The sequence below is a fragment of the Hippoglossus stenolepis genome, chromosome 17 (genome assembly GCF_022539355.2).
Source record: "Hippoglossus stenolepis isolate QCI-W04-F060 chromosome 17, HSTE1.2, whole genome shotgun sequence".
Taxonomy (NCBI): domain Eukaryota; kingdom Metazoa; phylum Chordata; class Actinopteri; order Pleuronectiformes; family Pleuronectidae; genus Hippoglossus; species Hippoglossus stenolepis.
The window spans coordinates 18,513,501-18,537,949 of record NC_061499.1 but is presented as its reverse complement, the minus strand read 5'-3'; the positions used below and the strand labels follow the sequence as shown (position 1 = coordinate 18,537,949).

General features: G+C 39.1%; 1 protein-coding gene across 4 annotated transcripts in view; it reads left to right on the top strand.

The window, feature by feature from the left end:
* trappc9 (trafficking protein particle complex subunit 9) overlaps positions 1-24,449 on the top strand; it is a 194,704-nt gene that overhangs the window by 6,360 nt on the left and 163,895 nt on the right. For all 4 annotated transcript variants that reach the window (XM_035182133.2, XM_035182131.2, XM_035182130.2 and 1 more), the window contains 6 exons: positions 1,077-1,198; positions 3,465-3,590; positions 4,953-5,169; positions 11,719-11,862; positions 20,227-20,353; positions 21,936-22,081. In XM_035182133.2, coding sequence (XP_035038024.1) covers positions 1,077-1,198; positions 3,465-3,590; positions 4,953-5,169; positions 11,719-11,862; positions 20,227-20,353; positions 21,936-22,081 — 882 coding nt within the window. The remainder of the gene's footprint in view (positions 1-1,076; positions 1,199-3,464; positions 3,591-4,952; positions 5,170-11,718; positions 11,863-20,226; positions 20,354-21,935; positions 22,082-24,449) is intronic.

Sequence of the window (24,449 nt, the reverse complement as noted above, 5' to 3'; positions counted from 1 at the left end):
CTCGTAGACAACACTGCCCGTTTGCTTGTGCTCCCATTAACCCTCTGTTTTTTTTGTCATCGTACATCGTCACAATCTTTATTTTGAAAATCAGCTGATGTTTTTTTGACAGGTTACTGTTCTCCTGTGTTGATTTAAAATCACCGTTTTGATTCTCATGCCCCCACTGTTTCTCACAACCACAGTTTTGGTGTCCAGTATCACATGACTACCTGATCGAAGACCAAACCTTTTCTCCCAGTTCCACCTCCACGCTTAATATATTGAGACCCCATTATTCTAACAACTCACATTTTACTTTTGATTATCACACAAAAATCACTTAACCATATCAAACAAATATGTTATTAGAATATTTACCTCTTAAAAACCCAAGTTTAAATGTCTGTAGAGGTACCAGCGGGTGTGAGTCTATTAGCAGTGGAGCACACATTGATTTCTTACTTGATAAATGCTTACTGTTGCTCAACCTCTCACTATCATAGCCTAGAAAAATAAATCAAATAATGTATTTATATTCTGTCACTTCACTGTCTCAAAACCAGTACTTTATCTAGTTCTGTGCAAATATTGGAGTGCTTTCTTTTCGTCATGTTTAATGAGCAATTTGGCCAAGAAACGGTGCAACACAGCATCTCATTATTCACACGTTTGTCATAGCGAGAGCACCACAGGGCTTCTGGGCACAGACCCGTCGGTGACTTACTCTCAATCGCTATATGTAGTCCAAGCAGATTTGGCCAAGAGATGCACCTTCCAATTGCTTTTTAAACATTAGAGGTGTGAGCGTAACTCTGACTGAGACTCCAAAGGCCTCAGAATATTCATGATATCACTTATTACTGGTGTAAGGGAGTGTGGTTCAACATTTGAACGCTGTATATCTGGCTCTTCTTTACAGTACAACATGTGTCGATATACATGTGGCGGTGGTCATGTCATGCCTTTCCAGTATTTACGGTTCCCCTTCTTCCTGTTGTCAATCCTGTCATTTCATTTCCTTTTCTAATAGAACAGATTGATGGATGTTCCTTCCAGCATCTTTCTAATCATATTCCAACCTGTTTTGGGTGTAGGTGCCCTCACAGCCAATGGCATTAGTGCAGACACCAGCGCTGAGATTGGACGAACGAAGAACTGCCTGAGTCAGGAGGACATCATCGAGAAATACAAAGAGGCCATCTCCTACTATGGAAAGGTACCGCCCACAACCTTCCGAACCGTTAAATCAAACACTAATATATAATACATTGTAGGGTTAGCTAGCTCAGTACATCAGTCATATCTCAGTGTGTCCAAATTCTCATTTAATGTTTGAACGACTGTTGATAATGCTTTCAATAGGTTAAGGTCTGTTGTAAGTATTTTAAATTTATATATATATATATATATGTGTGTCAGCTAGGTTGTTTATTGTCTCAAAAGTGGCAATTGTTTCGTAAAAAACAACAAAACAATTGAATGAATCAGTGATTTTTAATTGGTTAATCCATCCATTTTATGCCCCATACCCAGTTCCAGGTCCATTTAATTAATTATATTATTATTATTATTTATAGTGTGTATATATATAATGATAAATAACTATTGATCATACTATCCCTCCTATGTTTACATTAATGTCATATATTGGATAGCATGAGTGTGAAACAGCTATTCATACATTCTGTGTTTCTGTCTATCTGAGGACACAGAATACCTGATGACGATAATAATATTGTTTATACATGTAAAGATTTCCACCTTCAGTTGATTGGTTTTAGTCTTTTAAATGATCCATAACAAAGATATAAAAAAATTATAATTATAAGCTCTGCAGGAGCCACAAACTTAGAGACATACATTCACTCTTAAAGGGATAGTTCACTTAAAAAATGAAAATTCACTCTTTATCTACTTAACGCAATGTCGATGGAGGGGTGGGTGAGATGTTTGAGTCCACAAAACACTTCTGGAGTCTCAGAAGCAAACTTTGCAGCAGCAGAATCCGATGCAATTGAAGTAAATATTGGCCGAGACTTCAGACGTAATTATACACAACAGAAAAAACCACAAGCCCAGACATTTACATTCGGGTCGAAACAAGGTCATTGGAACTGTGTTTTAGGCCTAAAAGTCCACAGGAAGTGGATAAGCTAGCGGACTTAGCTACACGATGGTGTGTCCAAGGGTCCGTGAAAGCACTCGTAGGAAGATATCAGCGGACTTTTAGGCTTCTGTTGTTTTATTACCCGGTCAATAGTTACTTCAATTGTATCGGATTCGGCTGTTACAAAGTTTGTCTCTGAGACTCCAGAAGTGTTTTGTGGACTCAAACACCTCACCCACCCCTCCATCGGCATAGTGGTGAGTAGATAATGAGTGAAGTTTCATTTTTCAGTGAACTATCCCTTTAACTCTGGAGCAGCAAGCTGTGATCAGCAGACATCAGAGCTCTACTGGTGATTTTTGGCTGCTGTAGCTCTCTGATGTCGCTGTGTGTCCTGTGGCGTTGGTTGACACCATCGCACCTGACGATCCAGTGCTTTAAAAATAAACAAAACAATCTTGAATCTTAAGACATGGTCATATGTGGCAGTATTTATGATCAGGTTGCTTTCGTACTAAGCCACAACTCAAGGGCAGAGATGTGGCTGCAAATCCATCCAGTAGTATTCATCCCTCTCACCAGGGGGCAGTATTTGATCTGGTTTGATGGAGTTTGAAGGCAGTTACAACAGTGTTAGCAGCATTGGACCAGTCTATTCTGAAGGCAGCTGTTTATTACTGAAAGATACATGGGAACAAGAATTACAAATGAGCAGAAGAGCATATGCAATATCTGGAAATCAGTCAGTGATGATAAGCTGCTAAAAAGCAGACGAATTAGTAAGTGTGATGTGTCTTTTCGTGGCATAATATATACGTAGTGACTGCTGTTCTTGTACAAAGTCACAAAGAATAGCATTAAAGTATCGCCATAGCTTAGGGAAAACTGAATAGGCTCATTATGGTCCCACACTATTCATAAGCAGTGTGTGCTTTATCTTCATTATTATAATTGCCTTTTTGCACTGACCTCCCTCAGCCCTTTTACCTGTAACTAGTTTATTCAGAATTAAATTAGGTCTCAACACATAGCCATTCAGATATTAATTGAATTTTAATGAGATTTGAAGTGGAGGGAAGTTGAGGGACGGCGTGATAAAAAAAAAAAAAGCACTTTGGCATGACTAGTAGACTCGGCAGTGGTGGCTCGGGTTTTCAGCGGCTGGGAATCCCTGAAAAACGAGCGGAGCCCCAGGGGACCGGGGTTATCGCGCTTGTTTGTCATCCCTGTGTGCGCAGCGACTGATGAGGGCGGTCATATGTTAATAAAGAAACACTCCCTCTGATTATAAGGTGGGTTGCAGAAGTCACGGTGACCCTCTTTGAGTAATTATCTCCCCTCCGCCGCCCCCTGCCCCTCCTGTTATCTCCCACAGTATAAGAACTCAGGCGTGATCGAGCTGGAGGCCTGCGTGAAAGCGGTGCGGGTGCTTGCCATTCAGAAGAGGGCGAGAGAGGCCTCAGAGTTCCTGCAGAACGCTGTTTACATCAACCTGGGACAGGTATGCTATCTGACTGAAAAATCACAAGCTTTTCCAGCTACACGGGGTGATTCATACGTCCACAGGGAGTCCACAGTAGAGTGTAGTGCAGCTGATTCAGTGTGGCTGTAGGGTATCTTACTATTAACAGAAAGGGCCACTAACACAGAACTGACCATTACCATTTTTATAGTTTTATCTTTAGTCATAGCTCTTTATCATTAAAGCTGTACATTCCCTTTTATCTCGTTTTCCCCTTAAGTGATAAAAGTCTTCTTGCTTTATGTGACCACTGCAGCCAACAGAATCTCCTCCAGGTTTGCACTTTAACTAAAGTAGTTGCCTCTTTTTCTCAGATTTTAAATCTCAATATACAGAACTTATTAAATAATTATATTTTGATGGTTCAGACCAGAGACCAAAGCATCTAGATCACGGCCTGGTGGCTGGCTGCAGTGTGAGTCCTAACTCCGGCCTCCTCCATGTTAATGGATGGGACATGGGTCAAAAAAGTCAAAGTACACATCAAATATAATTTCCTTAAAGATGATCTCTGTTATTCACGGTAGTTCTTATTACACACATTGTTCGGTGATTTATTTTTCTGGGAAGTTTGGTTTTAATTACTTATTTGATGCTATGAAAATGGGGTGAAACTTCATGAGCTGAGACTGACTCCTGATTGGTAGAGGCCATGTATCGACAGGACCTTGCTACCGTGGCTCCATCCCTAAATCTGGAATGGGCAGATTCTGGCATCAAATGTGCGTTCGTATCCGGAGTATTTTGGCTTCATTTCTGGATAGTGGGAAGAAGTGGAGATGTGTCGTCCATCTTTATATACAACCTATGGTGCAGACAAATTTGAATATATTTAAAAATATTCTTCATTAACTAACTATATTGTAATATAATATAGTAAACTGTGTAAAATGTATTTTACAAAAAATATAAATAACTTATGTAAATCTTTTCTGAAATAAGATTAACTGCTCCTCCATTATTGAAAAATTCAGTCCAGCTACGTATGTTAGCATTTTTTTAAAAAGTTTTCGCTACTGGACCCAAAATGTTTTCTACTGCACTGAAAAGAAAATCCGTTCTCATTGATGTGCGCTGAAGGTTTGAAGTTTCTACATCATGCTCGTGTACCAGGATTATGGCCCAAACAAAGACAAGCTCCTCTCATACAAACACATCTTGAACTCAGACGGCAGAGAAACTTTCCTGCTTCAGCAGCTGAATGTGAAAACAGCCTTGTAGTGTCAAACTTTGCTCATACACCACTCTGCACAGCAAATTCAAGCCAAGTAACAATAATAAAAAAAAAACTTTTTTTAATGTATAATGTGGTTTAGTTTAACGCCAATTCTGTTACTTCAGTTATCGGAGGAGGAGAAGATCCAGCGTTACAGCATCCTGTCCGAGCTCTACGAACTCATTGGTTTCCATCGCAAGTCAGCGTTTTTCAAGCGTGTTGCAGCGATGCAGTGCGTGGCTCCCACCATCCCCGAGCCTGGCTGGAGGGCCTGCTACAAGCTGCTGCTGGAGACTTTGCCTGGATACAGCCTTTCACTTGACCCCAAGGATTTCAGCAAAGGTAGGCCTGGACACTTGGAGGGAGTAGAATAAACTATTTGGGGGATTATTTAAAACTTTAGAGAAATAAAAGGTTCATATTCGTTCTCATGAAAGTGTTTTTTGCATTGTATGAGAATGGTTTCTTGGTTTGTTTGTTCCTGATGCATAATCTCCAAGCGATTCTTATTCATATTGGGTACAGTGTGTTTCATGGCTGCAGTTTAAGCAGTTTCCAAACATGAGGAGGTACACAGAATTGTGTTCTGACTTTCTCCGGAGTTTGCCTTTCACTCATGAACAGCGCAGCATGACATTCTTTGACACGTTCACAGCAACTCAGAAATCTCCGTAGTGTCCAGGCGAAGGGTGGCGCAGGAGGAGGAGGAGGCAGGATGCAATGTATGGATTTGGCTGCGGACATCACTTGCTTTTGTTTACAGCACATCAAAACTGGTGTCGGCTCTTATCTCTTGAGTTCTTCATCCCTGTCTGCTACGTGTCTTCTACGTGCATTTTTTCTTTTTCTTTTTTTCAATTGTTGTGTCTGTCACGTGTAAGAAACATCATCAACATGCCCACTCGCTCGTGGTGAATCCTGCAGAGGATCTACTGCTGTGTTCTCACATCGGCTTATTGTGACATTCTATTGAGTTTTTACGAGGAGGCAGAAAGTTCGCAGAAAGTTCGCAGAAAGCCTGGAGCCTCTCACTCGGACATTTGTGTTATCACATAAGGCCCCTAGAGAATGCCAGTGCATGTCTGAAAGCAGCTCTAGAAACAATCATTATCTTATATATTTTGTTATTATATGATTCTACTCTACAAAATGCATACACTCAAATTAGGTAACAAAGAATTTATACACATTTTAAATTTGGAACTGGAGAGTATTTGATGTTTTTGCTTGATAATTGACTTAAACTAGAGTTAGTGATTATGCATCTTGCGTGTTAGAGACGTCTTTGGGAAAAAAGAGAAACCACTGCACATAAACATCTACATAATGTGTTTCCTACCAACAGGTGTTTCATTGGTACTGTAAAATACATCCAATGGAAGAACATACACAGTATTTTCAAAGTGAAATGTAAACAAGGAGAAAGTAACAGTTATACGTATAAATTGAATTACAAAATCATAAAAGAGGCAATGATAAAGTATGTACACAGTATATATATATTGCTTGAAAAAGTACACTGGGGTCTGTGAGAAAGACTTTTGGACCTCTAAGGTATGTTTAGTTTTTTGTTGAAGCTTCTATAATTGGCCATATGAGTAAACCCTGCTTCTTATAGCAAATTAATCAAATTTTGAAGCTGTGCCAAAATAATTCAATAAACCTGGAACTATTGTTCTTTGTGTGATGTAAATTAGAGCAATAAATCAGATTCAAGGTCCGAACTCGAGCAGAGGGTCTAACATATATAGCAAACAACATCTGCATATTCAACAAGGGCAATAAAGAAGAAGAATCAGTCTGAGGAAAAAACAGACAAACTGAGAGATTGAACTCATTCTATCATAGTTGGATTCATTCATTATTGTCAAAGAGTCATGAGTCAAGTAGTGCAGATTTTGTGTCGGTGAGTAAATCTCAGTGGGTTGTTCTTTTTCAAAATGAAAGCAGTGGGTGGCAGCGGTGTAAACACACATTTGATGGATACACGAGCTTCATTCCACCTCAAGCTTTGTGGTCTTTTTAAGAGTGCTCCTTCAGCTTCAGTTCTGCATTCAAGCCACCACTTTGCTCCAAAGAGAGCCACAGCTGAGACCTGACCCGAGCTTCTGTAGACTCTTTGGTAAGGTCCTTATCAGAAGCCTCTCGGTTCGACAGACTCTTGACCCTGGCTCATTGCAACCACGCGGCATTGGCAACACAAAAGACAGCGCTCGCAGTGAATGGAGAAAAAAAAAAAAGCTCAGGGACGTCCATATTTCCTCTTTTTATTTCGGTATTCAAGGGACACTGGGAGATAATCTTTCTTTGATAAGCTGTATATCTTTGGCCTTGTTTCCTTTGTAAACTCATTAAATACAAGCTGCAGGTTTTTGTAGGGAAAATGGTTGCACTTAAACTGAAAGGTTGATTTAAATGATGTCTGGGAGACATTACACCAATAGCACTTACTCAAGCTCGAACCTGATATATTAGATATCTGTCATTTAGTGCTATTATGATTTTCCCATCATACAAAAAGTAAAAATTACTATGTAGATAATAAATCTGTTGGTAGTTTCTGCTTGAGATTTTAATGTCATAAACTAAGGATGTGGAGGACCTGATCAAGTTGCATTATGGGTAGTGAAACATGCAGGGTTTTTGGGAAGTGTTGACTAAGGGTTCTGTTTCTTGGCCTCTTAACAGTATATTTTATTCCCAAACAAGACATTAATTTTACCCACAGGCGCAACAATGAGTTCATTTCAGCTTCTGTAACCAACAGATAATGTTCAGTTTTAAGTCATTTGGATAGGAAACTGATGCTAAATCATTATTCTAAGTGCTGTTTTTGTGGTTTCTTGCTGAACTTTTAGCAAAGCTATTAATTTGAAGAAGTGATGATTTGATTTTATTTAATACAAGAAACATTTTCAAGGCACGGCTGAGAGTTATTTTTAAACCAAAGTACTTTTAACAGGCTAAAGCGTGAATGTCATCAAGGGAGTTAACAGTGTAGCTTGATTCTAACCCATTAAGGGCTTTTTATATGAGGAGGACGACCATAAAATCAATTGTAAATGTTACAGGAAGCGGGTGCAGAGAAAACTGGACTAATGTTCTCTCGCCTGCTGTTGATCATTTGATTTGTTAGACGTAAGACAACAACAATTTCCAACGCTCCCATCCCGTTAATAGATTTTTGCCACTTTTTAAAGTCAACATTTCAGATTTTTATCACAGACATTGGGGGACACTTCACCTCTAATTTCTTATTCAACTAGAATTGCACTCAGTAGAGTGCATCACACTGCCAAGGCCCAACAGTGCCTTTTAATTTAGTCAAGCAGCACCAAATTGCACACACTCACAGATATTATTCCTCCTGGTATGTTTTTTCAAATTTTTTATTATAGGTTCTCCTCATTATTTCTTGATATTTTCACAGTGATGTTGAAAAATACCCTACCCCCCTTTGTTAAAGTTTGTACACTTAATGGAATCCATTCCAAAAGCTAATTGGTTCTTCCTCCCCACCTTTCCACCAACTTTCAATAAAATTGGTTCATAGTGTTTTGTATAATTCTGCTAACAGACAAACACAAACAAACACAGCAATGAAAACAGAAGATGGGCTCCCATGGAAAGTGCATACCACCGCCAAGGCGAGCGCCCTATCTCCTCAAGGAGAAAAACATTTCTTGATCTGCCCATCTCCATGGATCCACGATCCATTCATTAGGTTATTCATTTGGCCATGCCCCATCCATTCACCAAACTTCATGGAAATTGGTTCTGAAGTCCAACAAACAAACAGAGAAACATTGATTAAACCATAACCTTCATGGTGGAGGTAAACATTTTAAATAATAGGGAGAGCATTCCAAAAGACTACAGCTGTATATAGAAAAGAGCATTGCTCTTGACTTCACCTCTCCAACGTGAGGCCCAGGTATCTTCCCCCTGTAGCCACAGGGCTGATTGGAAAGCAGGGAGTGATTGCTGCACCTTAAGTCCCTTGGGTGAGGGGATCAGGTGGGAGTTTATGAAGCAATAAGCTGAAGAGGCAAGTTCAAGTGAGAAAGAAAATGGGGATCACTGGTGCATTCCAAAATGGCTGCTTTGCTCAGACATACAGTGGAACAAATCACAACAAAGGTCCTTTTTCACTACTCCCCTCTCTTATTAGAAATAAGACCCCTGTCCTCAAAAGAAACGTGCATAGATCTTCATCAGAGGCAGTCTGAAGGTACAGTCGTCAGGTTTAGCATCACAGTGCGACCTCTAGGCCGTGGAAACACACTTACTATCTCTGCCAAGAAGGTAACTACTGGAGGGATTACCACACAATTTGGTGGAAAAGTGTGGTATGGATCAGGGAAGGACCTGTAAAATGTAGTTATGGATCCATATCAGGGGCTGCAACCAGATTTTTAAAATATTGTTACAGCTGTTTATTGAACAAATGTAGAAATGTAGAAATAATTTCTCATTGTTAAGCCTTCTCGCTCCACACTCCCAGATCCTCTACATCTAGATGAAGGGATACATTACACAGAATCAAAGACAATAGATAAATATAAACAAGACAAAACAAGCAAGCCCCCCCAATTATAATAACACTTGAGTAAGAGCAAGACCATCAAATTTAATATGAATAAATATGTAAATTAATAAACGGTCAAACTGCTTCAACATTGTTTATCATGTATATATCTTTATATGTGTATATATATACATACATACACATACATAATTTATTTTTACATTTTCACTGACTTCCCATGGAATAATTAAATGATCTTGATGGAAACAAATCTGACATACTTAGAGGACTGATATCTCTGAGTGTATGCATTTTTGTGCAGCTCGAACAAATTGATTTAACTTTTGGACCTTTGCTGCATTATTTGCTGAGTGCCATTCTAGTGTTGGTTGTGTGTTAACTGGATTGCCAGACCCACAAATTAATTTTTACATGTTAGAGCGAGAGCGACATCCTCGCGAAATCCAGAGTGTCCTCTGGGTTACTGTCCTCCAGATAAGTGCTGGTTTTGGCAGACAGGTGGAAGTCAGCTATTTTTAGACTGCTTAGTGGGTGCAGTTTCACAACAGAAAAAAATAGCTTATGAAGGTATTGCATTTACAGTTTGTTCAGAATGCAGAAGAAGTCAGGATGAATAATCACGATAGCTGATAACTGAAAAGCATCGGCGGCATGATTTGATGTTATTGGAACTGGTATTTAAGCTGAGGAAACATCAGAGTGTTTACAAAACCTCCTTCCTCCCTCCCTCCCTCCATCCCCCAAGGCCTCCTGAGCACATCTTTCCTTAAGTTTCCTTTCCCACTCAGTGAGTCAACAGTCGACAGCTGGGAGTGGAGCAGGGGATTTCTTTAGGGGGTTGAGGGTCTTATGTAACAGTGGGTTTTAGGTTATTAAGACGTCTTGCGGAGCTTTGCAGAGCAAACAACACAGGCTAGGGTAGCACCACAGTGGAGCACATGATGTGATTATCTGCAATGGGGATACATCGGTTTTAAGAGATGGCTCCAATGAAAGCACTTGAGGTTGATCTAATTATGCGAGAAGCTTTATGAGAATGCCAAATTCAAACTTATGAAAGTTGGTCACACACTTGTTGCAAACTTGTTACATATGAGAGGAATAATTGCGCAGGTGTATTCACAATATTTGTGTTGAAAACTATAGAACAAGAACAGAACTATTACAAAATGTATATTTTCCTGATATGACAAATGTAGGCGTCATGATCATCAATTGATGTTCAGTGTTATCAACCATGTTCAGTTTTGATTTATTACATCAGACAAAAACTGTGTAAAATAGATACTTTAATAACTTTGATGAATAATATATTTTCGTAGAAGAGCAGAATTTTGATTAAGGATAACAATATGGGAAATATGATCTAACTAGAATGATGCTCGAAGCACATACGTCCACCAAGGCCCAACTGTCCCCTTATAAAACCACGTTTATATTCATGAGATCCGTATTTTCATTTGGATCTGCACCAAATTGCACACACTCATAAATATCAGTCCCCTAAACAGTTCTGTTCCTTTTTCATCAAGATCCATGGATTATTTTATGAGAAATCAACAAAAATGTGAAAAAACATTATCACTCAATGTTAAAGAAAGTGAAACAAATATTTCTTGATCCGCCCCCTGGACTGGACGCACACCAATATTCAAAGTGTTCTTCCCTGACACATACTTCATCTTTCCACCAAGTTTTATGTATTGTGTAGAAATCCGTCCAGTAGTTTTTGCGAATTAGTGCGAAATTACAGAAACAAACAAACAAATGCAGATGAAAACATATCCTCGTTAGCTGAGGCAAATATGATGTTGTCATCACCATACAATTCCACAAAAAATTGCTGATGATGACAATGCTAAGTTTTGGTCCGTTAACAGCTGTATTTACTGTAAGGTTGAGAAAATGTTGATGAACTAGATGAACTTTATGCTCAATTGCAGAATCTGTTTCTGCAACTTAATTGTTTTTGTAAGCATTAAATGATTTGATCAAATACTGATATATTATTATTAGCAATTCTAGATTGATACAAATAAGTGTTGTGATGATTTTCTAACAGTGACCATAGAGTCTATATCAAATTTCTTTTCAAACCAGGTCAATCAAGAGACCAAATACAAATCAATAATTTATGATTTTGAAATGATATTGAAAGAGTCATTTTACAGTGGGTAGAGATTTGGTTTTTAAATCATGTATTTTCTGTATAAGATGAACAGAATCAGATTCTACAGATTCTTTTGAGGCCTTTGGTTTGATAACTGTGTAACATTAGATGTCAGCAATGCACTCTGTCAAAGCTGAGTGTGATTGTGTCTTATATCCTCTCTCTCTCACAGGGACTCACAGAGGCTGGGCTGCCGTACAGATGCGCCTCCTGCACGAACTCGTGTACGCCTCGCGTCGAATGGGCAACCCCGGCCTGTCCGTCCGCCACCTGTCCTTCCTGCTCCAGACCATGCTGGACTTCCTGTCTGATCAAGGTCAGCCCACAATAAACACATTTGCAAATTATTAACCCCTCAGATTTTTATCATAGAATTGAAACCCTGTGAGGTGCTTCCAGCTTCATGCACAGACACATTTAGCAACAGCCAACCTGTCCTTTTGGGATTGTTGCATTACACCTTGTGCTTAATAGTATGCAATGCACAACAAAGCTTTTTCTTGGAGCGAGTGCACCATTGTGCTCTGACCAGAAATCCTGTGCAGCCAGGAGATAGGGCTTTTACTGAAGCAGCGTGAGCCAGACGGTCCACTGGCCACACAATAAAGGCCAGTGTAATCCTTGGTTGGCTACAGAGCATAAGAATGGAGTGAGGGATGGAGGGAGGGAGGGAGAAGAAGGAGAAGAGGTATGAACGACGTGAAGCAGGCTTACCATATAAAATATTAGACCTCAGCAAAGGGACGCGAGTTTCGTATTTACTTAGTGTAACGTTCTGGGCTCAGATTGCTGCCCGCTGCGGTTTGGGTGCCCTCCTCTCAGTCTGACTGTGATATTAAAAATGTCCGCTCGAGTGAAATAAGTCCCCTTTGATGAGCGTTCGACTTTGTCTGCCAACGGTTTTATTCAAAGCATACACGTGTAATTGTGTGAGCACGTTTTTAAATTTGTTGGAACTACTATAAAATACAGCTTAATTGAAAGGGAACATAAAATAGACAGAGGTGATTCATTCTCTTCTGCTTAAATGTCATCACGTCCCTCACAGGAGCTTTTCTATATCAAAGTTGGTTTGGGGTTTTTCAAAAGGCCTCACTGAGGCCGGTTGTACCTTTTTCAAGTCATCGCTGGTATCATTAGAAACTTAGCTTTAATAATTTATGCAAGCCTTCACCTTTTTAGAAGAGCTTGAATTTAAGATAACTCCCAGCGGCTCCTCGCCTGGGTCATGACAAGGTGACCAGGTAGGGCTAATTATACCTGATTCTGGCACTGCCTCAGAGAATGGTCTCAGTGAGGGACATTTGATGAGGGAGAGTAAAAAAATAAAACACTACCAGAAATATGAATGTGAAGAAGAGGGGAGCAGCAGAACTACAGTTTTCTTGTCACCTCCTCTTAGAGCAGAACTGGAATAATGTGCAGTAATAGACTGTGATATGTCGGTTACAGGCTGATTACAAGTTTCAAGTTTATTCACGTCATTCCAGCCATAAACTGTAAAACATACAGGAGAACAAAAGTGCGTTTCTCAGGACCCGCGCGCCCAATACAAGAAAAAGCAGCAGACTTAAGTGTGATAATCATAAAGTGCAATTTAATTCAAATGACTTGAAATAATACAAATGTAATAATAGGCATAATGAATACTGGTTTAAAAGTAAAGTAGACATAATAAAAGGCATACTAAACACCAGTTTAAAAGTAAAGGTCCGTGCAAATTCAGAGAGTTGAGCAGTCTAATGGCCGATGGAAAAAAGCTGTTGCAAACTCTTTGTTTTGCTTACGTCTTGCTGATTCTGTCATTAACAGGTTTACATTTAGAAAAAAATAAACAGTTTATATAGTCAAATGCAAAAACTAAAACAATTCTGAAACCTGCATGAAAAAGAGAGATATTTTTATAGATTTATGTGCAGCATTGGAATGACCTATTCTTCAATTAAAAGTAGATTCAAACCTTTTAGGAGAAATATTCCTCTACAATTATGTTTAAAACATTTAGTGCTCTGTTTAAAAGGCTTCAGTGGTATTTCATTATTGTTGTTATGCATTTGTTGCTGTGTATCTCCCATATGTTTTTTAGAGTTTATCATCCCCAGCCCATAATGTTCAGAATGATTGTCTTTCTTTAATGTGCAAGGCTTAATATGTGATGTTGAATTAAAAAAGGTTTTGAATCAGGGCTGATGTCTCTGTAGGTTATAATGTAATTTTAAATTTACCTCACTGATTTTCAGCCTCAGTGCAAATTACAACAAAAGCCCCCTGGCATTGAATCCTAGCTCCACATGTGTCCATAATGCCAAACACAGTGTTGCACAACAGATCACTCATGAGATTTTGGAGCCCGCACACCGTCCCCTTGTCAGCATTGAGTTTCCATACTGTCTCTCTCATCAGTCTTAGTCTCTCATCAGTTTAAATTTAGAAATTGTCTTACCTTGATGGGCTTTTTTTTTAACCTGTTATTACCATTTACCCATCTGGCTGCAAGATTAAAAACATTGTGGTAATTGCATTTTGACCGTTGGGTGTCTCAGGTGGTTGTGCTTGTGCTTGTTGCTGTTTTTAGTGTTTCTGAACTCTGTAGCTTGCAACATTTGGGAAAACACGAAGGGACTAATACAGTAAAATATAATGGAAAAGTTGACAGCTGGTGTTATTTCCCAAAATTCATTATTCTAATAAGCTGTTGGCTAGAATTTCTGCATCAGGCACAGAGTATATGTCTGTTTATTACCTCAAGTGATTTAATGATGGGTAAACCATCACTCACCACCAGTTACTGATCCTCTTGAGGTAGAAACCAACTAAATAACCTAAATCGCTTATATTCTGAGAAAAATATGTGATGTTTTAAATGTGTCTTTGCAATGAACACTGAAATTGTTGCACCTTTTAGCTAAAATAGCTAATTTAATTTTTCCAGCGAGTAAATTGAAATTGTTGTCTGGGGGTTGCAGTCTGGGAATAGTAATGCCAAAGGAAAAAAGATAAGCACTCTGGAGATACAAAAGCCTGATCTTCATGTTTTTTTTTAGTGTGACAATATACTTTGATGCGCAGTGGCTTCAAAAATATATATTCTGACCCTTTCATTTACATTATTGTATTGCAGATTCAACTATAAATGTATACAACTGGTACATTTTACCCATCAATCAGCAATCAAAAAACCATAATGACGGTGTAAAAATATGTCTTTATACATTTTTGCAAATGCATTCACATAAAATAATGGAAATATGTTATTTATACAACTCCCTTTAATTCAGTACTTTGTAGAACACCTGGATTTGAGCCCTTTATCCAATTCTTCTTGGAAGATCCTCTCAAGCTCCGTCCGATTGGATGGGAAGTGTTTGTGAAAAGACCTCATTAGGCTTTAAGTTTAGTCTTTGGCCACTCGGGGACAATCAAACTTGTCCTGACACCACTTCAGCATTTCTTGGCTATATGTCTTAAGTCGTCGTGCTGAAAAGGGAAATTGGGTTCACTCTGGAGCAGGTTTTCTTCGAGGACTTCATATTGAGGCTTGAGTTTTCTGCAGCAGCCACAGGTTATTGGCCGACCCGGCGCTTCTCTGCGTGACATTTTTACAGTAAATAGAGAAAACACATACACTAGCAACGATGGTAATTACTTTTTCACCCAAATGCCAAATTTGTACCACCAATCCTGCCATCTCTGCAAGAACACAACAAGTCAACATGTAGCAGTGCATGCAACAATTTGTGTAAACTCTCAAAAATAGAGATTTATGTATTTTTTACTTTTAAATGCTGAATATCATACCTGAAATATGAATCACCCTTTCAGTTGCTCAGTCAGTTTTCAGTCCACAATGGCTCTTTTTTTCAGCTGTAGCTTTTACTGTTTTGATGATTAATGTTCCGCTTGATGCATGTTCTTTTGCTTCTGGCTTCTTGCTGGAAATAGCAACCAGAACAATCTAAATTATTCATAAAACTGTTGACATTTCTGTTCTTGGTCTGTTACTTGTTTTCATTTCACAGCATAATTTGACAAATCACCTTTTGAAAATGTTCCCATTGTCTGCATTGTCGTTAAAGGCACTCGAAGCCCTCGTCTCATATCGTCCCATTAGTGTCAATAAAATGGTGTCTAAAAATGATGAGTCTTAAAGAGCAGCTTATATACAAGATGTCTGGGGGGCCGTCAACTGTACTGCTGATTTTTTTTTATTTCATCAAATTGTAAAAAATCTCAAAGAATCAGGAAAATTCAAACAGAGTCACATCGCGAGTGCCTCAAAGTTCGAGGCCATAAACTTAAAAGAAATTGTTGAATTATATAAACAAATTGTCAACATCAATTATCCTGGTCTGATTGTCATCTTGTAACTGTTCCATTATTTAGTTTGACATTAGCAAAAGGACCAAATATACGGTTCTATTTGATGTACTTAGCTTATCATCCATCATACAAATGATAGTAACACTTCAGCCAAACTACATCTAACTACTCACCATTTACATGTCATTCTTAATTTGCACATCACACTGTTAAGCTGTCAGTCTCCGTCTCATGGGGCCTTTCACACAGAGATACATTGCCTAGAAGCTAGTATAATAAAACTAATAATTTTAGTTATTAATATCGGCTCATTATAGTGTTTTTTTTCTAAACACTACATTGTTTGTCATATTTTCCATTATATCGTATCTACAGAAAGGAGAAATATGTAATTCGCTCTAAGCTCAACTGCTCCTTACCTCACTTCTGTACATGAATCTCGTGTTTTACCCTGAAAAACATCTTTAATCATCATCTGTGTTGAGGAAACATCATATCTCCACAGAGGCAGAGGAAGTGGGCTACACTTTGGCATCTCCATCATAGAGCTGAAATCCTATCTCACCATGGAGCGTCTCTCCTGCCGGGCTGCTGACAGCGCTGTTGTGCAGAGCTGTGCTGCCCTGCCTTGTGCTATCTGGTGTTGTGCTGCCCTCGGTTTCCATTTCCCCTCTCGACTTCCATCACAGTTCATTTTGTGGTCACTTTACTTTACAACCTGCCCCATTGTTGCTCCTACACTGCTTTGTGTACTGTTAGGCTGCTAAAAAAGATACAGTTATAGTTAAGTGATATTTTGGGCTTTTCACCTTTATTTTGATAGAACAGTTTTAAGCATGACGGAAAGAAAGAGAGAGGGGGAGTGACTTGCTTGAAGTCTCAGTATAGAGGGACCCCAGCTCTACCATGGGAGCTATGCCATCACTTTATCAAAACATTTTTTTTGAACGAATTTGTCATGACAGGATTTTTTACTTGGGCATCTAAGGTGTAGAACTCCAAATACTTCCACAGCCACTTTTCAGATACTTTGGTGTCATGATCATAGCGTCCTCGATTTTCGTAGCAAAACAACGTAAGATTACCAGTCAGTACAGTAAGTCAGTAAAGAGGGCATGTGATGGGTCAAGCTGATGGTCAGCGCCCTCTCCTGGATCAGGAGACAAACTACTTCAGATGTATATTTTGAAATCGAACAGGTCATTACAGTTCGAATGTGAACATTTCCACCCAAGTTTGAATGATTATTCGAATTTGGAATAAAAAGTGACAGCCTAGCAACTAATGCCTCATTTTGTGTAAACAGCAGAGAGAAGACACATCAAGTAATAAGGAACACAAGGAGGGAGGGAGATTGAACGTTTGGTGCAGTAGAACACACCTGAAAGACTGTGGTTATGGAGCATCAATTGAATCAATATGTTGTTTGCTCTTGACAAATTGAGTGTCACCTGCTGCTTTACGAATTATTTTCGATCTATCCTCACAAACTGGGAGGCGTTAATACAAAAGATGGTGTCGGAATACCTGAACCCCCTCAGTACAGTCACACTAATTTGCACAGTGTGAGCATTATTTCACTGTTTATTCAGAAATGAATGCTCGTTCACGTCAACCTCTTGAAAGTGCTGCCGTAATGAAGTGGTTGCCAGGAAAGGAGAACTGCAAACAAACTTGTTAGATGAAGGCAGATTGAGCAGGTGCAAATTTAGAAAGTGTCTCGCTGCTGCTCTTAAGTTGTACAACAGGGTGATGATGTAAGTTCAGTTTTCACAGGAGAGGATTCCGAGAAAACTTTTACCCATGCGGCCTTTCATCCTGCCTTCAATTCTTTTTCTTGACGAGTGACACTTGGAGATGAGATTGTTTAGTTTGTGAAATGAGAGAGCTGCACCTTTTCTCCTACCTTTTTTCGTTAAGTGTAAAAATGTGTCTTTGCTTATCTGGACAGTGTGTTCCACCTGTCAGGCTTATAATAGGCTCGGTGAAGAAAGCAAGAGAGAAACAAGTCAACAAAATATTGTGTTTTCTTCTACTGAAACCCATGGGTTTGGTTATCGAGGGGCTCCAACTCACCAATCTGACCTCAAGAAAATGTCATTGATTAGGGACAGGGAAGCAAATGTTTTGCCTTTGGTGAAAATTATAATTTTAACAGCTTAACACCGCATATTACCCAAGGGTGAACAAATGGTAATTGTTCAGAATTTGTAATCCTCACAGTATCGTCAAGAGGAAACCTAAATTTAAGAGATTGTGTTGTGGGTGACTGAAATCTCAAACAGTGCTTTGTCACAGCATTTGTCCACCATTGACCAACGTGCTAAATGGCTGAGAGAAAGCTAATGCCAATGGTCCCAGATACACGCCAACAACTTAAAGGTTCAGTGTGTAGAATTTAGTGACATCTAGTGGTGAAATTGCATGTTGCAGCTGAATACCCCTCACCTCACCCTCCCCTTCGAAGCAGGAAAGAGAACCTGTGGGAGGTGTTAAGTTTGTGCAGTTTGGACTACAGTAAAAACAAGGCGGCCTCCGTAGAGTAGAATTTAAATATAAAGGGCCCATTCTAGGGTAAAGAAAACAACAATTCATACAATTTAGATGAGACACACTAGAGAAAACATCACTAGGATTATTTTATATTCAGTTTCTGCCAAAAGATCCCTTTAACCTAAAGCGTACACACTGAACCTTTTAAGGTGATGAGTGGACACAGATGCTAAACGATGGAATATCTGCAACCTGTAGGTATTATTGATTAGATGTTAGGGTTAATCAACTGAACTATTCATTAAGACATTCATTTTATTATTTTAATGTATTGATCATACATATCCATGTTTTATGAGGTCGTTCTTTTTGTATGCATAATTATTTTGATCAGCTCAAAAAGTCCTCAAATCTGCACTCAGTTTAATGGGGTTTCTAGATTGTAGCTTTTCTGGAATTCATCAATTCACATTAGTCTTTTTGCATTTCTGCAGTAAATGATCTCCATATTTAGCATCTTAAGAGTCATACATTAGAACTCTGAAAGAAGCAGGCATCAGTCAAGAAATATGATAAAGTTTATATGCTCATGACACCCATTAGCTAATGCGAAACAAAAACAAATATTTTTACAGCTTTAAAAGTTTTAATGGTATTTTTCAATTTCCAAAGAATTTAGCTTTTACTTCGAAGGATACATGCTGACTTTATTTAATCATATTGTAAGAAATAACATTTAATTTGAAGGTAATCATTCAGCGAACGTTGCAATATTACATTTCCCTGAAAACTTACTAAAACATCAACATTAAAAAAAACCTTTAATTTCTACATAAGAGGCCTCCTACAGTGAAATTTGAAAAAAACTCTATGTTTAGCTTTTACTGGGTGAAATTACTTTTTGCTTTGAACACGCGATCTCTGTTCCACTTTCTGTCCTGGAGTGGCCTCCAATCACTGAGACACGGCAAACAAGAAAAAAGATGGACAGTCATGCCATCAATCACCAAAGCTGTGAGCCAGGACAACTGAGCCATCACTCCATTCATCTCTGGCTATTTTATTCCTTTGGCGCTTCTTCCCCCTCCCACCGATTCCTTCCTCAGTCCATCTCCATCCCACTTCATTTCCTCCTTTTCCCATTTTCTTCCTTTTGTTTTTTTCACCCTTCACTTTCCGCCGTTGTTTTTTTATTTCCAATCTGATGCAGTCGACTCCCTCTTAAATGTATTTTCACTGTGTAGTTGGACAGTTTTTAACTGAACAAAAACTGACATAAATCCTCGCACTTATCCTTTTGGCTTTTAATACTAACGTTTCATCCCATATGTACATTATATCTTAGACAGCCGATTAATAAACATTGTCTATAGTATATTTCTCAGTATTTTTACAGAACAGTTCTTTTTCAAATGTACAATAAAGTGTTGAAATGCACCAGCCTATCATAAGACCTGCTAATGTTCACCTATAAAGGGTTATAGATCTGTGTGAAATCTTAGCAAGCAAATATCCCTCTCCCCTTTTATGGACCCTCTTGAAACTTGCACTGCCAAAGCAAATTGTCCAGCTGGCTGAGCAGTAATGTTCCCTCAAAAGGTATTGATGGTACAATAAAACTTACAATTGTACTTGAAGGCTGGAGCTCTTATTGCTGCGAGAGAATCATCTCACAGGTCATTAATGTCCAGTTAATTTATATGGCTGAGATTGGGTGAAAATGCTCTGGGTGGGTGGTGGGGGGGGGGATTGTGTTGTGTCATAATTGTTACTGTCAAATCTGTGGTTAATTGTATTTATAGATTTCTTTGTAGCTGTGTGCTCAGCGGTTTTCCGACTGTTATATGCTTTTTTTCCCCGTTTATAGAGAAGAAAGAAGTGACCCAGAGCCTGGAGAACTACACCTCCAAGTGTCCGGGTGGAATGGAGGTCATCACCCTTCCTGATGGCCTGAAGCTCCCTCCGGTGCCCTTTACAAAGCTTCCCATTGTCCGGTAGGAGAGAAGTGTCACAGATACCGTTACCTTTTCTGTATCTTGTCACATGTCGGCTTGACTTTTAAGTAGAAAAATTATCAAAATTAGAAATCTGGAATAATTTGTGCTACCTTAAAGTGCAATTAACTTTTTTAATAATGTTGAAAATCATAGATAATTTCATAATTTTCATATTGACCAATTTGAAAACCAAAACCACCAATTTTAGTCCGTCTCAATACCACTCATACACACAATATGTCAAAAAGGTTTTAATTATATACTTTTATTTTATATTTTTCACTGAAAGAACAGGATAGTGTAGTTTTAATAAAACAAATGAGCGTTTTAACTCACAGTTAAAACAAATATGTACCTTCTTTCTTTCATTACTGCAGTGCATGCATGTGTTTTAACTGCAACTGTAGCTTACATCCAAATGTCATACAACTTTACCACGAGCCTCCACTCTTTTTTGAATGATTTGCATTTTTTAATGTGACCTACATTTCATTCTCAATCAATGAAAGTGATATTGTGGGACTTTTGTCATGCAGCGTATTCGGTGCAGTGACTCAGGCTGCAAACGTGAAGCCTTTTAATTTTACTATAGAATGTCTTGTTCCTCTTTTAAATTTGAGTATTTGTTGACAACCTAAATTCAAACTGGAGTAAATAGTGTATATTTACAGCAGTGGAACAGTTTTTGTGGAATCAATGCAAAATAAGTGAGTGGGTGTTCAGGCTAATGAGGCAACCTATTAGCCATAGTGATGGTGGGACCCGTTGATGTGTTGTTTTTGTTGGAGCTCTATAACATATAGTAATCAGGCTTTTCCTTTAAAGACACATGACCACACAATGGAGACAAAACAAACCCGTTTCTGGGCCATTATTTGTTTCCAGTGTTGCATCACATTTAACACTATGTGCTGCAGTATGGACACCAATTTCATGCTTTTGCAGCAGGAAAATAACTTCACTGACAGCAAAATGTTCCTCAAAGCAAGACTAGTCTGCCCGAAGTCAAATAAGACGACTGCACTCTGCAGTTAGCGTCAGTACTGGAGAGCTGGAAACAAACCAACAGAAACTGTGCATTGCCAATGAAGCAGTTAAAAAAAACTTTCAACTTTATGGTCAGGGTCATTAGTCCCTGACCATAAAGCCTTTAATCATAACCTGTAATGTTTATTATTGAATGAGCAACAGTTACTTTGTGCAGGAGTCTTTATCTACTAGATTATATTGACAAGGCACCTTGTGATGGATCAACAGGAGCTGGTCCAGGAAAATGTAGAATACACACTTTCTCCAAGTGTCTCTACCTCAATTTGTATTGGTTTGCTGAGCCTGTAACCCCTAAGAAGGAGTGGTATTTCAGATACCATCTAATGTACTGGGATAGTATTCATTGCAAAAACGTGGATCATATTGTTGTGACTCAAAAGCGAACTGTGAACTAATTGAACACCACAGATTTAGCGTGAGGTGATCATGTTTGGGGTGAGCTTATCTTTGGATGCTTGTGTAAAATTACAGCAGATACAATTAGTAGCTCACGTCATTGCTGTGCCTTCTCCTGTGATGCTCCAACTAGATCAGTGAAGCTCCTCAACCTGCCCGTCAGTCTGCGGCCCCACAAAGTGAAAAGCCTGCTGGGAGACAACATGACCACTGCCAGCCCCTTTATCTACTCCCCAATCATCATGCACAGCAGAGGAGAGGAGCGCTGTAAGAAGATAGGTACGTCCAATCAGATTTCAGTTTGTTAATCCCAACCTACTTACACAAACACACATTGCTATACATCCATATAAACACATGACATTGCCATTTGAAATTAAGGGCTGCCATGACAAATAATTTTGAAATGGTCAACTCTGTTCTACAACCACATCGAACATGAAACATGAAGTGAACATGCAGTGATTTTAGCCCTGTGTGTATTGAAAGCTCTCGGAAGTTTGGTGGAATGGGAGCAAGTGGCCAGAGGCATTACATTTTCTGGTTGTCCGTAGTCCCATTCTCATGAACACGATTTCTCCAGAATACCTTGAGGGAAGTTCTTCTGTAATTTGGTACAAACATTCACGTGGCACTAGGCACATTTTTTGCCTTGTGAAGGCAATGTCTCTGGAACGCCGTGAAGGAATCACACTTTCACATTTGGTACAAATATTCACTTGGACTCAAGAATACCTCGCTTGATTTTTTAGATTTTGGTAGCCAAAGGTCAAAGGTGGCCTCTCAAAGTATGTTTGTTTTCTTGAACGTGATATCTTAAAGGGATAGTTCAGCGAAAAATAGAAATTTGCTTATTATCTACTCACCACTTTGCCAATGGAGGGATGGGTGAAGTGTTTGAGTCCACAAAGCACTTTAGGAGTCTCGGGTAAACAGCGTTGCAGCCAAGGTGTCTTCATATGGCTCGTGTGGTGTCATCCAAGTGTCCTTAAAGTCCACGACCCCGCGCGTGCCCTTGGGCGAGAGCTTGTGTGCAGTGTGTGGGTGGTTCTCTGGTGTGTGTGCGAACGTGAGCATGGCTCAGAGGAGGATATCAGAGGACTTTTAGGCTTCGAGTCGAATATGAATGTCGGGGCTTCCGGACACTTGGAAGATCAGCTTGAGGGAATGTTTTCAAATTTGGTACAAACATTAACTTAGACTCAAAGATGGACTTATTACCGTTTGGTGTTTAAAGGTCAAGGTCACGGTGACCTCACATCCCTGTGATATGATATATTACGACTGCCCGTCTGGAATTTGATTACATCTGGTACAACTCACCTGAAATCACAGATTATGTTTGAGTGGTCAAAGGTCTCAGTGACCTCTTATGAATCTAGAAAAAAATATGTTAAAATGTGTTCATGGAAACTTTACTATAAGCAACAAAAAATATGTTTACTTGACAGCGACAGCTTGAAGAAACTTGAAGAAACGTCTATTTCAGAAACACGGGGAAAAGGAGTGATGTTGTTTACATTGCAGATCCTTCACTATGAAAATTCTTCTGCTGTTTATCAAAACTTCACACTTGTTAAGTTCTTTGTTGATCATCAGATTTTGTGTGTATACTTCCCTTGCAGTGTTTTGCCTGGCAGAAGTCTAAAGCCTTTATGGGGCCTGTGCTTCCGCCATCTCAGATTAGATTGTGTTCAGGACAAGAAGATTTGATTATTTTCTCATTTTAAACTCATTGAGCTCCACTTATATCACTGGACCAGGTGTCTCTTTGTTCTCAGGAATATTCAAGGGCCCAAATTTTTATCTTTATTACGTCCAGTCATTGCAAACATGACAGATTTATCATGGAGACTACTTCTCTGAGTGCAGTCTATCCACTCCAGGCTTATCTCCCTTAATATGTCTACGTAAGTGCACTAATTCACAATTTTGCATAATCACAGCTGAACGATATTGGCCAACTGCTGCCATTTCTCTCATGATATGCCTGCAATTACTATACATCAGTAGAATATAAAACCTGAAAATATATTTCATTCCAGTTGGCTATTCATTTCTGTAATTATCTTCCACCTAAGTGTAGTAATGTATCCTAGAGTTACATTCACCTGCTAATAGACATTTGAGGAATCTATTTGTACTCTGGGGAAAACTCGCTTAAACATAAAATGCTGTTGTCCCTGCACAAGCTCCCGCCCAAGGGGCACGAGCCGAGATCAGCAGGAACTCGCGACAGCTGCACACCTAGACCACCACCATACCTATTTGTTAACAGTGTAAAGACCTAAAATGTTTTTCTAGCACCAACAAAAGCACTTGTTGATTACTGAAACTCCAGCAGTTCTCTCTCTGTTGTGTTTATTGCAAGTTCCAGTAGCATGATGTAAACATAGGTGCGCAGCTATCACAAGTTCTCGCTGATCTCGTCTTGCGCCCCTTGTTGCAGCTTGATTGAATTTACCGGGATTGTTGGGCCTTTGCGGAGGTTTGCACTACCGAGTGACATTTTCATTTTTTTATTTCTTTATTTCTTTAATTGGGAGAGTGTTCCACTGTAGTTCCGAGTGTAGAATTCATTGTTTTTATTTATCCATGACCCCGTGTCTCTTCCCCCACTTCTGTTATGGACCCCTTGTAAACAAAG